Raw genomic sequence first — 14,528 nt, 5'->3', positions numbered from 1 at the left:
TTTTCTTCCATGTTTTTATACTCCTACTTTGTTAGATACTACTGCTTCGTTATACTTCTACTTAGTTAATGCTCCTACTTAGTTAAATGCTACTACTTTGTTAACGCTTTTACTTCGTGATACGCTTTTACTTTGTGATACGCTTCTACTTCGTGATACGCTCCTACTTATTAACGCTTTTACTTGTTAACGCTCCTACTTTGTAAACGCTCCTACTTATTAACGCTTCTATTTTGTTAACACTTCAACTTCGTTAAATGTTTCTACTTAGTTAAATGTATGCATGTACTTGTATAGTTATATAAATAATGTTTAAAGGACTTAGGAAGGCTAGTTCGCCCTATTTACTTTTCCTCGTTAGGATGTGGTCTGGTGGGATCGGATATCCGTCCGAAGGTTGTTTGATCATTAATTATATATTATGTATACAGGTATAGACATATAGGTTTACGTTGGTCAGTTTATTTGTGAGTCTCTATCATTAGCCCAGTATTTACATCAGAACTCACTATACGAGATGCATCTTTAGGACACGGCCTTCTCCATTGTCAAGCTGGTAACCAGAGTCTCCTGTAGGGAGAGCGGGCATTGTGTGTATAGATCTATACAGGATTGACACCCCCACACCCTGACTGCTAGCTACAGTTCACGGCCTACCAAGCCAAGGGGTGACAAATGTCAATCTTTCCGACGCTTGCAGGGCGTCAAGTTCTCTAGTGTCTATCGGTATGGTTATGAGTATCTCGGGGTTACCTTATAATTCATGGCCTTAAGGTAACGAGAATTAACACTATATTTCTGAAACAACACTCTTAAGATCACTCTTTGTTTTAGACCTTGCTAGACATATCATTCATTTGATACTGTCTGGGGTCTGTGTTTCTTTGTTTTAGACCTTGCTAGACGTATCATTCAATTGATACTGTTTGGGGCCTGTGTTCACTGTTTCAGACCTTGCTAGTTGTATCTTTCATTTGATACTGTCTAGGGTCTATGTTCACTGTTTTTAGACCTTTCTAGCCGTATCTTACATTTGATACCATCTGGGGTCTGTGTCTCCTTTCGTTAGACTGAGCCAGGTGTGTCGTTCATTCAATACTCTCCTGGAGTCTATGATTTCTTTTCCCTTAGTCAGCAGTATTTCCTGCTGAGGCATATGTTATTTTCCCTAATGTTTTTACTTGTGATATCCTTCTACTTCCTTTAAAATCAAATATCGTATTTTGGTAATGATAGTATTTCAGGGAAAATTATTCTTTAAAACCTAACTCGGTCGAGTCTTGGTAGAAGACTGCTGTTATTTAGAAAATATATGATTTTCTGGAAAGGACTCTAATACACCGTTGATTCTAAACTACTACTTTTTATAAAGTTATTTGAATAAAATGACACTAAATACTTATGAACTCACCAGCATTTATAAAAATGTTGATACTCGCTTTCAAATAACTTGTATTCTCAGGTCAACAATAGACAGGTACATCCCAGGAGCTTTTGGTGAAGACAGTTTAGTACCAAGCTGCACCTATATTATTACTTGTATTATTTTAATGTCTCTATGAAATGTAAACCATGTAAAACTATTACTATTAATGCAATGATTGTTGTACTTTGATTACTATACAACATATGTTGTGATACTTGACATGACATCATCCACCCCAGAACATTTCCGCCGTTCCGGTTTTGGGGTGTGACACTTGGAATCGACGACTAGGCCAGTTTGGATGAAACCCTAATTAAAGGGTTTGCACCCTATTTAAACAACATTATCACCTCTAGAGCATTACTTTCGAAAACCTAATTCCCTTTTGGCAAACTTGAGCTTTCTTAGTGACTTGGAGGGTTTTTGGTGCATTTGTGTATCTAGTAGAAGAGTTGGAAGGAAGAAGGATCAAAGGAGAAGGAATAGATCCAGAAGCAACGTCAGTTTCTTTTCACTCTCAGGTAATCAAGCTCAAAACTTGATTTGTGGTTTTATAGATTTTCTCCTTTGCCTCTTTTTGGAGTTTTGGGGTCAATAATCTTGATCCTTAAGACTTTGACATCCCAAGTAGATTCACCTTCAGATCTAGTCTCTAGAACCTAGTTCATGGCATAAAGATGCAAGCCTTATGACAATATTAGCCCATGCACCTCTTTGGACCTCTTTTTGGGTCCTTAAAGCTTATACTTCCATGCATGCACGTAAAGTTCATAACTTTACGTGATAGATCGACCTTAGAAGCCCAGATCTACCTTTTGGACGAGAGTTGTACAGCAGAAATCGAGTTTTAGACTTGGACAATGACCGACTTGACGAGTTGTTCTTGCAACTCAGCGAGTCCGGGGATTGAGTCCCCAATCTGTTGTGGTTCAAAGGAGCCTAGTCGAGTGTTAGCAGAGGTTTAGAAAGGTCCCAAGGATTGTTTCGACATATTAAGACATGGCCATAATCTGGAAATCATGGGACTCGGCGAGTGAAATAACACACTCGGCGAGTCCAAGGCAATCTTCTTTCCTACAAGATCAAACTCAACGAGTTTTTCATACAACTCGACGAGTCGTAGACTAGACGTGTTAATATGATGGAGGAGGACTCGACGAGTTGTTCATACAACTCGGCGATTCAGATGAAAGTTGACTCGGTGTTATTATGGAAGGAGAACTCGCCGAGTCTTTGCTAAACTCGACGAGTAGATTCGGGTTGGGGAATAGAAGAAAGGATAGGGACTCGGCGAGTTGGTCGCCCAACTCGACGAGTCAGGTCAACTCGCAGTTGACTTTGACCAGGATAAGGGCTTTGGCCAGGGGTAAAATAGTCACTTTACCCTAAGATTAGTATCAGTGTTTGACTAAGTGCCTTTATGGGAATTGTAGCCGGGGAGTTAACGGAGCAGTAGTCAGACATTTTCCGTTCAGCATTCCAACAGTCAGCCTTACGAGGTGAGTTTCCTTCTAGTAGGAACGGGTCTATGGCCACAATGCCGGCCTGCTTAGATAGCAGTAGTTTTCGGACTGCGGTCCGATGTCGGGGTGGTCCCGAGAAGTAGTTCAGTATGCTTGATATCTTTGCGATTCAGGCATGTCTATGTGTTATGTGTTCTGGACTACGGTCCGATGCAGTATGCAGTATATGTGTTATTGTTATATGCCATGATTATGTTATGCTATGTTCAGTCAGTTCCGGACTTCGGTCCGATGCAGTTGGGAAGGCCCTAGTTAGTTCCGAACTTCGGTCCAATGTAGTGGGCAAGAGCCTAGTTAGTTCCGTACTTTGGTCCGATGCAGGGGGCAAGGCCCCAGTTAGTTCTGGACTTCGATCCGATGCAGGGGCGAGGCCTCAGTCAGTTCTGGACTTCGGTCCGATGCAGAAGGCGAGGCCCTAGTTAGTTCCGGACATCGGTCCAATGCAGGGGGCAAGGCCCCAGTCAGTTCTGGACTTCGGTCTAATGCAGGGGGCAAGGCCCCAGTAAGTTCCAGACTTCGGTCTGATGTAGAGGGTGAGGCCCTAGTCATTTCCGAACTTCGGTCTGAAGCAGTGGGCAAGGCCCAGTATGTGCTTTATATGTTATTGTATCGTATGTGGTAGTTTGGAGGAGCTCACTAAGCTTCATGCTTACAGTTTCAGTTTTGGTTTCAAGTACTTCAGCTAGCAAGGGGAAGGGCTCGGGATGATAGCATAGCACACACCACAGTTTTAGCTTGGGAGTTAGAATCTGATATTTTTGATATGATCTTGACATCAGTTTTGATATGAGACATATTTTATGACATTTTGAGACACACGACTTATGGTTTTCTTATATGATATTTGGATATTATGGTTTTAGTAATGTTTTCAAACGAATTTTTTGGCTTGTATTTTTGGGATGTTTCATTTCTACTATTGGACCCATAAAATAAAAAGTAAAAATTATTTCATTTTCAATTTAAAAAACATATACTACAACTATAAATAATACTTATTTTACATACATTTTATGCTACAAAAACACGCAACCTCTTCCCATTTTCTTTATTTTCTCCAACCTTAGGATCCAAATCAAAATACCTCATCCACTTCAAAGACTCCAAATGATTGATTTGCAAATCTTGGTTACGTGTAACTAAATCTCGATCAGAAAAATTTAAGTGCGTTTTTAAAAATGCAACAAGTTCTCAAAAAATATCGCAACTAAATTCTATGTTTTTTTAGTAATTTAGGTTTAATTTTCCATGTTTTTTATGTTTTTTTATTCATTTAGGTTTAAATTTCTTTGTTTTTATATGTTTTTTTGAGTAATTTAGCTTTAATTTTCTATGTTTTTTAGTTAATGTAATGTGGTTTCAATTAATATATAATATTTTATTATGTTTTAAATTATGTTTTTCACTTAATGTACTCATAAAAAATAAAAAATTAAAAAAATAATGGAGTGATAAGAGTTTTCAATGTCTACTAAGGCTACCCAGTATGGGAGCGTTTTCACGCGTCTTGGGTTGAGGTGACACCCTCTCCCACGCGTTAACACCGCCCCCAAGTCCGGTGGGCTGCGTGTGGCGTGAGGCGGAAGACGGACGAAGACGAGATCTTTGATTGGCCAATTAATTTTCGAACGTTATATTCGACCGTTATATTCATTAAAAAACTTTTTTTTAAAATTTTTTCAAATTCTCTGTATATACATCCACTTTAACCACAATTTCCACTAAACCACACCCACATTTTTTCAGAACAAACACACACATTAAACCAAATTAAAATGGATAATTTTCCACCTCCAATTTCTTCGTCTTCCGATGATAACGATTCTGATGAAGATTTGATTTTGTATACGTTGTTATCCGCGACACGAGACGTGGTACATGAGAGGGGCGAAAGTTCAAACGTCGAGAAGAAGCATAGAAAATGGATCAACCGGGATTGTGAGGCGGCACATGAACATTTGGTACATGATTATTTTGTCGTTGATAGTTTATATGATCTATCAAAATTCAAAGAACGTTTATGTATTAGTAGAACTTTATTTTTACGTATAGCTAGAGATTTGGCATGTAATTATGAATTTTTTCAATTACGATGGGATGTTAAAGGTAAACACGGTTTTACTACAATACAAAAATGTACGGGCGCTCTTAGACAGTTGGGATACGGTATAACCGCAGACACATCAGATGAGTATCTGAAAATGTCTGAAAGGACGGGTCGAGAGTGTACATATTTATTTTGTGAGTATGTCATAGAGCTTTACCATGACATATACATGCGACATCCGACTAAAAGCGATGTCGAGCAGTTGTATGTCACGCATCAAGCGAAACATGGTTTTTCAGGGATGCTTGATAGCATTGATTGTACACATTGGGAGTGGGAAAATTGTCCCAACGCGTGGTGTGGCCAGTTCACGCGAGGTGATCATGGGGTGCCGACTGTTATTTTGGAGGCGGTGGTTTCAAATGACCTATGGTTTTTGCATGCATTCTTTGGTATGACCGGGTCAAACAATGACTTGAATTTGCTCCAAGCGTCTCCAATATTTAACGATATTTTACAGGGTAGAGCACCAGAAATTCCATATGTTGTCAGTGGAAATGAATACAAATATGGGTATTACCTAGGTGATGGGATATATCTAGAATACGCTACATTTGTCAAGTCTTACACATTTCCGGCCGACGATAAACGAAAAATGTTCAAGTTAGCACAAGAATCTGCAAGGAAGGATGTAGAACGGGCGTTTGGAGTCTTCAAACAAAATTGGCACATAATCAAACATCCGGCACGAACATGGGACAGAGACAAATTGAGAACGGTGTTGACTGCTTATGTTATTTTACATAACATGATAATAGAAGAAGAGGGTAGGGCTATTTGCTCATATACCACAAACGATATACTTAACCCACCTGCAGTAATACAAGTTGGCAGTCCCGCATACTTCTCAAGGGTTTAGGAAATACAATACCGTGAAACACATCACAATATACGACATGATTTGACCGAATACATATGGGAATGACAATTTCAAGGGCAAAATAACGGTGAAGACGACGATGATGTTGATGAGGAGGATGACGATGGTGCCGACGAGGCGGATGATACCGGTGACGACAACGACGACGATTAGAATTTTTCTATGTTTTTTATGTTTTTTAATTTTTATTTTATTTAGACAATGTAATGTTTAATTTAACTAATTTAAGTTTTAAATTTCTATGTTTTAATTAATGAAATGTGCTTTTATTTTTTTTATGTTTTAAAAAATTAATGCATGTTATAAATTATGTTTTTTAATTAATATAATGTTCAAAAAACAAAAAGAATAAAAAAAAAAAATTTAGAGTGGTAACCATTTTCAATCTTTAGAATGATCGGTATGGGCCAAAACGAGTAACGACGCGGGTGACGTGGCTGTTCTCGACGTCGCCGTTACAGGGGGAACAACCCCCCCCCCCCCCAAACTCGTTGCATCTCGTCGTCCGCTTCTCGTTGCCATGGAAATGAAGTGTAACGGCAAAAAACTTACCGTTGTGACTATTAGACCGTTTGAAAACGGTCAAATTCAAACCAAGAATTTTTTTTTTACCTTTTTACCTATATATATATATATATATATATATATATATATATATATATATATATATATATATATATATATATATATATATATATATATATATATATACTCATTTTAATTTAACTTCTTTTTAAACATTCTATCTACACTTTTATAAACTGTCTTACTAAAAAATGGAGCAAAACCCAAACACCTTCCCATCATTAAACCCAAACACACAACTATACACAACCTCGCCTCTCAGATTTGTGGGGTATGAAGGTTATTTCAACATTTTATAGTCTCAAGGCTCACCATAAATCTCATACCAAGGCGCAACTTTCAATCCCGCTTCACCGCCACTACAGTTTCCCAACTCACCTTACCTTCAACAAAATCAATTTGGTCAAAACCCAAATTTACAACAGAATCTTTTCCCTTCTTTTGCTTCGATGCAACAACCAACCAACCAACCATCGTCTACGACACAACAATCGGGTGAAGTGGAAGCGGTAGGTAGTAGGAGAAGGAAAGGGAAAAGAAAAGGAAAATCAAAAAGGAAAGCAATAGCGGTAGAAACAGAAAATACAGACGTTCCACAATGCTGCTTGGTGTTCGACAAGTTTCACGCTATTTGAAAGAAAAATTTGTATCGCAAAAATGACATGTTGAGCAGTAAATGGGGTATGATAGCTAAGCGGTGTAGCAAATTCAACGGTATTTACAACCGGCTTGAGGCGCAACAACAAAGCGGAACCAACGACTTCGATTTGTTCAAATCTGCTAAGGAACAATATCGGGTTGAAATGGGTCATGTTTTCGACTTTGTAAAATCATGGGAATTGTTGCGAGCGGATCCAAAGTGGAATAAACGCCTACATCGTCGGAGGTTCAATCCAAAAGGTCTCGCAATTCTAGCTCGGTCGACGTGTCAGACGCACGGATTAACATCGGCCTAGACGCCGACGACAATGAGATCCCGGATGATATCCAAGAGATATCCCCATCACGACGACCGCCTGGACGCGACAAAGTGAGGCGCGTTGCAAGACATGCGGAGGAGGTGGAGAGGAGAGCAAAAGAGGCGGCGGAAATGAGAGCGAAATTCGACGAACACAATTTATTAATAAAAGAAAAAAATGAGTTGAAATGTCGTTATTTGGAGTTCCTGGAAAGGCAGGCGCGGGAGAAGCAGGACCAAAAAGAGAGGGAACTAACGACACATTAGTTGTCAATTATTCGGACGAGCGAGGAGAGTTTGGCGCCTGCTGATCTAGCAGTGCTGCAAATGATGAAGGAACAAATTAGGAAGAAATATTTGGGTTAATTATGATTGTTATGTGGTTTTAGTAGTAATCTGAATGATATTTTAGTTATAATATTAGATTTAAAATTATGTTTTTTAATTGTAATCGTAATTTTAGATTTTAAATATTATGTTTTTTTTTTGTTTTTAAAATTTTAATTTTTATAAAAAATATATTCATGTTAGTGATTAAAAAAATGCAAAAAAGAAAAAAACGAAAAAGAAAAAAGAAGTAAAAAAACAAAAAAGTAAAAAAAAAACAAAAAAAAAACCCAATTTTGGAAAAAAAAATAAAAAAGAAAATACATTTATTTTCAAAAAGTTTGTTTTGCATCTTGTTGCCGATGGCACTTGTATGGAAAGACCATGGGGATAGTCCATGACACTTAGATGTCAGACCATGGGGGTAGCTCATGGAATTTTAGGGAAAAGACCTTAAGGTAGCCCATGGCAAGCATATGTATGTTGTGTGGTATTTTGTGATAGTATGTTAGTGGTATTTGGGAAACTCACTAAGCAAAACTTACAGCTTGTATTGTGGTTTCAGGTACTTCTGGTACTAAGAAGAAGAGTCTGGCTTGATGACGCAACATTCACTCTCCACTATTTTCCGCACTCACTTATATTGTTACTCTGATAATTGAGTATGTTTAAGGTGTAATGGATTTTGGAAACAATTTATGGATGTAATTTCCTTTTTGAAAATGAAAAAAATTATTTAGATTTTGGGTCGTTACATATGTTCCGGTTCATTTTACAAAATAATACTATAACATGCATGTATTTGTTTAAAATATTCATATATTTTTCATTTGGTTATGTTGTATTACTGTAGAAGAACATGAAAAAGAACGGTAGTTAATTATAAATTTTTTGGATCGATGATTAGTCGGAAATTCTTCCCAAAAACTTAAAAAATAATTATATAAAAAACTAACTTAGGAGATGTTTTTTTAGCTTATTCAAGGTTTATTTTTCAAGCTTATTTTTTACAAGCTCATTTTTTCTGACTTATTTGTCATGAGCTCGACTTATTTTTAGTGTAAGTTACAATAAACTCATAAATTATAAAATAAAACAAAAAAATAACTTATACAACACAATCTCGAAAAATAAGCATTTAATAAGGTTGTTCGGAGTGGACATAGAAGAAGACGCATGAAGCGGACGTGTCCGACCAAGGGACGCGTGAACACCACCCTAATGGCCGGTGGCTTGGGTGTGGAGGAAGACGATTGATTTGATTGGTTTCTTTTCCTTTCCTCTCTCTCTCTCTCTCTCTCTCTCTCTTTTGCCTCTTCATAATGTAGCCACTAGTGAATATCATATCCACAATCTAATGCATTTGTTGTGGAGTGGTTAAATAGTGACATGGCCACATCTTCACTCATAACCCACTCATGACGACTCCCTGAAGCCTAAGGCTATCCGGAGTGAGGGGGGTGAAGGACGTGTGACGCTGACTTGGACAGCCAAGTCACACGTGAACACCACCCCGGTGTCTGGTGGTTTGGTTGTGATGTTGCTGGTAAGACGTGTGAAGACAACCAATCAAGAAGAAGAAGGGGCTGACAATAGATTTTTTTACTGTTTTCTTTGTTTCTTTTAGTACTATTGGACCCATAAAATAAAAAGTAAAAATTAGTTCATTTTCAATTTAAAAAACATACTACAACTATAAGTAATACTTATTTTACATACATTTTACACTACAAAAACACCCAATCTCTTCCCATTTCTTTATTTTCTCCAACCTTAGGATCCAAATCAAAATACCTCATCCACTTCAAACACTCGAATTGATCCATTTGCAAATCTTGGTTACATGTAACTGAATCTTGATCTGGAAAATTTAATTGCGTTTTTAAAAATTCAACAAGTTCTTAAAAAATATCGCAACTAAATTCTATGTTTTTATATTTTTTTAGTAATTTAGGTTTAATTTTCTATGTTTTTTTTAGTCATTTAGGTTTAAATTTCTTTGTTTTTATATATTTTTTAGTAATTTAGCTTTAATTTTCTATGTTTTTAATTAATGTAATGTGATTTCAATTAATATAAAATATTTTACTATGTTTTTTATTTAATTTAATCATAAAAGAATAAAAAAATTATGGAGTGCTATGTAACGCCCGTAGATCAGGGTTAGTCAATTTAGAGAGGACAAGCGTCAAAAATGACTTTTTGATAGAATATTATTTTCAATGAATATTCTTAACTAAGTTGTAGTATATGTTACAAGGATTCCGTACATATAAAGAACGCTGAAATCCGAGTTATAACGAAGAAGTTATGACCAGTCGAAATTTCGCGACAAAACCGGCATGACAAAGCACGACGTAAATAGTGAATTTATGTTAGAGCGATATTTGGCCTTAGTGATCTAAACGAAAGTCGTAGAGTTCGTTAAACCGTGAGTGTGCATATAAAAAATGCCCAAATCTGACTTCGTATGACGAAGTTATGATTTTTCTAAGTTTCAGCTTAGCAGTATGCAGCCCGAAAATCGAATTCAAGATCGAGTGATTGTTGGTCGAAACAATCTAAACGAGAATCGAATATCTCGTTAATAGTAGTGCAACGGTAAAAAGACAGACGTGAACGGACGTCGGAGGAAGAAGTTATGAATTTATAACGGAGTTTTCCTGTCCTGGCCTATTAAAAATAGTATAATAAAAATAAAGTCAAAATTAGCCAACGAAGTCTAAATGAAAGTTGTAGAGTATAGTCTCACCTATGTGTGAATATAAAGAACGTCGAAAACGGAGCTCGTATGAAGAAAATATGAATTTCTGAAATTTTTAAATAATTAATATATATTATTTAATCTTTAAATCGGATAGTTATCCGAAGGAGTCAGCAATCTGATCTACACTACGCCCAACGTACACCGAAACGTGACCCGCCTTGCACTCGAGTGCTCTGATGACGCATGCAGTGACGATTTCCGAAGCGTACACCCAGTGTAATGCGAGGCTTTAGCCTTTATAAAAGGGCATGCGAGGTTGCCGATTTCTTTTGCCAAAATTCTTTCTTTCTCTCCCCAATTTTTCTCGTTTTGCGTGCAACTTATACCCCGAAGCCCCGGTATCACTGCCGAGCCCCGAAGCAAGTCCCGAAGCCCCGAAGATCCCAAGAAGTGCAATTTCCGAGCCGAAGCTCTGCCCGCGAGAAGCCAATTTTTGTGAAGATCTTCCAGATCTACTGAAGAATACTACTTATACAAGTCGTAGTGCGGTCCGATCATCTTCTGATCAAGTGAGTGTGTGGTTACTTTCTTCTAACACATAAATATGAAGTATTTGCTTTGAAATGTGTGTTATGTGTTTATATACTATTGTTTATTTGAGATAAGTATGGAATGGATGTCTTATATGGTTTTTAAATGAGTTAAACCGTATATGTATTTTATATCTACTAATATGTTGGGTAGAACATAGGTAGATGAGATAGTTGGTATGTGATAAAATGATGAGGTATGTAAGATGATTAAAGAATAATATTGGTAGATGCACCAAATAGAGAATGTCATAATACTAACAGATGCGCATAAGAATAATATTGGTAGATGCACCAAATAGAGAATGTCATAACACTAGCAGATGCGCTTATAGGATAATCCTGGCAGATGGGCTTATAGGATAATGTCGGCAGATGCGCCCAAAAGAGAATGTCATAAACCTGGCAGTCGCGCCTCATAGTGTATGATGTAATCCTGGCAGAGGCGCTTAAAGGATGATGTTGGTAGATGCGCCTTATGTAGCAATAGATTTTGTGCCAATTCCTTAGGTCAATCCTTAGGAATGAATAAATGGCGGGTAGTTGAATTCTTAGGGTAAAATCCTAAGAAATAAAGAAGATAATGGGGATGAGTAATTGGGTTGATTGTTTGAATATAATAATTATATTATTGTGGGTTGAAAACCCTATATGGTCACCAGGTTCCCAAGCCTGACCCACTCAGTTTTCTTTGTGTTACAGGTAGTGGCACAAAAGTATAAGTTGATGGACTTGACGAGAGATTTTGGATTATAGATCAGTAGTTATAAATGACTGTTGTAAGGTTTATTTTTACTGTTTATGCTTTTGGTCTGTATCGAAACATGACATCTCGAGCTTTTGTTATTTAATGAAAATACATTTCTTTAAAGAAATGCTTCGATAAACTCTTATCACATTTTGTTTTGGGAACAAATTCTACAACTGTTTTATTTAAAAGATTATTCTGATTTTAAAAACAAACATAAACAAATCAGTTTTTTCAGGCTATAAAATTAGGGATGTCACATGGTAACAATTTTTAATATCTAATAATTTTATGATAAGAGTTGATGTGAATTGACAACATTTTTTTAAATGGATTGACATTACTCCCCACACCCCAAGCTAAAACAAACACCACTTGATTCTACCAAACTTTTTATATCGGTAAATCAAATTAGCTAAAACAATAATGAAACTATAAAACAATAAATGATTTAGTCAAAGGCTCAAAGCTAAACATGTGGGGTTCCCTCACCAACTAATTATACACTAATCCCCAAAAATGGGCTGTTGATGTGACTAAGATTTCGTTACCAATTTTATATTTTCTTTCATCAAAAGACAATAAATGTATAAAATCTATATCGTATAGTTTTTCTAAAAGAATCACACGATTGTGTCAAAAATCAAAATAACACTGCATCATTATGAACAATTCATTCTTTAGACATAAAAAAAAAACCCAAAAATTCCAAAAAGAATAATGTAAAAGTATAACGTTCAAGATTTCTTATTTCTTTTTTTTTCAGAAAACGCAAACAAAACAATATTTATAAATTATATATCAACATAAAGGAGCTCTTCGAGGAACACCCTTCCTTTTATGCACTATTGTCTTTTTGATCTTTAAATTCGAAATTAACCAGCTGCTGCTTCCTTGTATATTTTCTTCAACCGATTCAAGTGATGAAGAAATAGACGACTCGAAGTCATAATTTTCTTTACAAAATGAATACAATTCCCCCTTTTTATGACTTTCGTTTTTATTTATATTCTCCACCATCATTGACACCTAAAGAAAAATAATAAATTAATAATTGAATATGGTAACATATTAAACAAAAATTATATATATATATATATATATATATATATATATATATATATATATATATATATATATATATATAATACCTTGCAAGCAATTGAACAAAATCGATTTGGAATGTCTTGTATATGCCTCATGCAAGCTTCACAATAAGTTCCATAGATTTTCGATTTTATTGGTTTTGATTCTTTTTGTTGTTGAGGCCGAGGATTCAAATGCACAGCTTTTTCACCATTGATTTTGTATGTCTACATATGGAAAATTCAATCAAATTCATCTCACATAAAACAAATATCAATGATTTGAATTTAAAATTTAGGGTTAAATTAATACATTTTCTAACAAGAATACGCAATATTTGATGAGTAATTGCACTAATAAAATTAAAAAGTAATAACAAATCAATCTAATTTCGGTTGAAATTATATCATGCGATTCATTTGACTAATTTGGCACATAATTTAATATTATATTTAAATAATTACATTACAAAATGTAACAAATTCATGAAATCTTAACTTTTGAATTTTGATCAAATCAAATCTCAATAGTCAATATGATTATAACTACACTGACAAATATAGTTCAATCTAATTCTTTAATTCATATGGAATTTATATAATTCAATTTAATTAAGGTAGTTATAATTACATACTATAATTCTAAAACTATATTAAATCATAATGAATTCTGAATTCTTGGAATATCTTAAATTTTAAATTCAAATTCTGATCGAATCCAACTTGAATATGATTAAGTTCTATCAACATGAGTGAGAAAAAACAGACTTACTTGAATGTTGGAGCAATCAAGGTGTTTCTGAATGTCATGGAGACGAACGACGTCGTGGTAGACATACCGGCAGATTTGGAGACGACGATGGTGGTGGTGGCATCGTGTTTTGAAAGCAGTAACACAGTGTCTACAAAAGCATAGATTACAGTCGATGCAAAACACATTCTTTTCGTTTTTTCGCATGTTTCTATGATCGATGCAAGCCCCAAAAAACTTGCTTTCGAGCAAATTCACGATCCATTTGCAGTCGTCGAGTTCGCTCTTCGCCTTTAGTTGTTGTATCATCTTCTTCAGCGTTGAAGAAGAACTCGTGAAATTTCGATTCAGTTTGGAGCAAATGAGAAGATTAATGAATGGATCGATTGGAAATTATGCAAACCATTGATTTTGATTTTGATTTTGATTGCAGAAATGGAAGGAATATGAGGGTTTTATGAGGTGATGGAAGAGGAGTCGTCAGACGAGCGAGTGGAGAAATCAGCTTTAAAAGGATGGGTTTTAATTATGAAAAATAGGCAAAAATAAAGGAAATTATACTCCATCATCTTTTTTTTTTTTTTTTTTAATTTAAAAAGGTTAATATTAATATATTTCTTTTTGAAAATTTTAATTTTATTATTATGTGTATGTTTGTTAATAAATCTTTAAAGGTTATCAGTGGTTTTAAGTTTTAACAAATTAAAATTGTTGTGAGGGTTTTTATATAATTTTTTTTTTTGCTATAATAATTGCTTAAAAGGACACTGTTATCAATTCAACAACTGATTACAAATAAAAATATTTTTAGATTTAAAATGTTATTATGTTATCTATGACC

The 14,528-nt window shown here is 35.4% G+C and overlaps 2 protein-coding genes across 2 annotated transcripts; one reads left to right on the top strand and one right to left on the bottom strand.

The window, feature by feature from the left end:
- Positions 1 to 4,724: 4,724 nt before the first annotated feature.
- On the top strand, positions 4,725 to 6,089 carry LOC111917758 (uncharacterized). The gene is made up of 2 exons (XM_023913416.1): positions 4,725 to 5,823; positions 5,992 to 6,089. Exons 1-2 carry the CDS (start codon positions 4,725 to 4,727, stop codon positions 6,087 to 6,089), a joined length of 1,197 nt encoding a protein of 398 aa, XP_023769184.1.
- Positions 6,090 to 12,574: 6,485 nt separating this feature from the next.
- LOC111917710 (protein RGF1 INDUCIBLE TRANSCRIPTION FACTOR 1) lies at positions 12,575 to 14,207 on the bottom strand. Its single transcript, XM_023913377.3, has 3 exons — positions 13,709 to 14,207; positions 13,003 to 13,164; positions 12,575 to 12,880 (listed from the first exon to the last, which is right to left on the bottom strand). The coding sequence occupies exons 1-3, from the start codon at positions 13,994 to 13,996 to the stop codon at positions 12,653 to 12,655; spliced, it is 678 nt and encodes a 225-aa protein (XP_023769145.1). The 5' UTR covers positions 13,997 to 14,207; the 3' UTR covers positions 12,575 to 12,652.
- Positions 14,208 to 14,528: the final 321 nt, after the last annotated feature.

This window comes from Lactuca sativa, chromosome 4 (assembly GCF_002870075.4).
Source record: "Lactuca sativa cultivar Salinas chromosome 4, Lsat_Salinas_v11, whole genome shotgun sequence".
NCBI classification, from domain to species: domain Eukaryota; kingdom Viridiplantae; phylum Streptophyta; class Magnoliopsida; order Asterales; family Asteraceae; genus Lactuca; species Lactuca sativa.
This window is presented reverse-complemented; position numbering and strand designations above follow the sequence as displayed.

Coding starts and splice junctions, on each gene's coding strand:
- LOC111917758 (XM_023913416.1), top strand. CDS start 4,725: ATGGATAATTTTCCACCTCCAATTTCTTCGTCTTCCGATGATAACGAT. Junction 5,824..5,991: donor CATGATAATAGAAGAAGAGG/GTAGGGCTATTT, acceptor GACAATTTCAAG/GGCAAAATAACGGTGAAGAC.
- LOC111917710 (XM_023913377.3), bottom strand. CDS start 13,996: ATGATACAACAACTAAAGGCGAAGAGCGAACTCGACGACTGCAAATGG. Junction 13,165..13,708: donor TTGATTGCTCCAACATTCAA/GTAAGTCTGTTT, acceptor TTCCATATGTAG/ACATACAAAATCAATGGTGA. Junction 12,881..13,002: donor TTTGTTCAATTGCTTGCAAG/GTATTATATATA, acceptor ATTTTTCTTTAG/GTGTCAATGATGGTGGAGAA.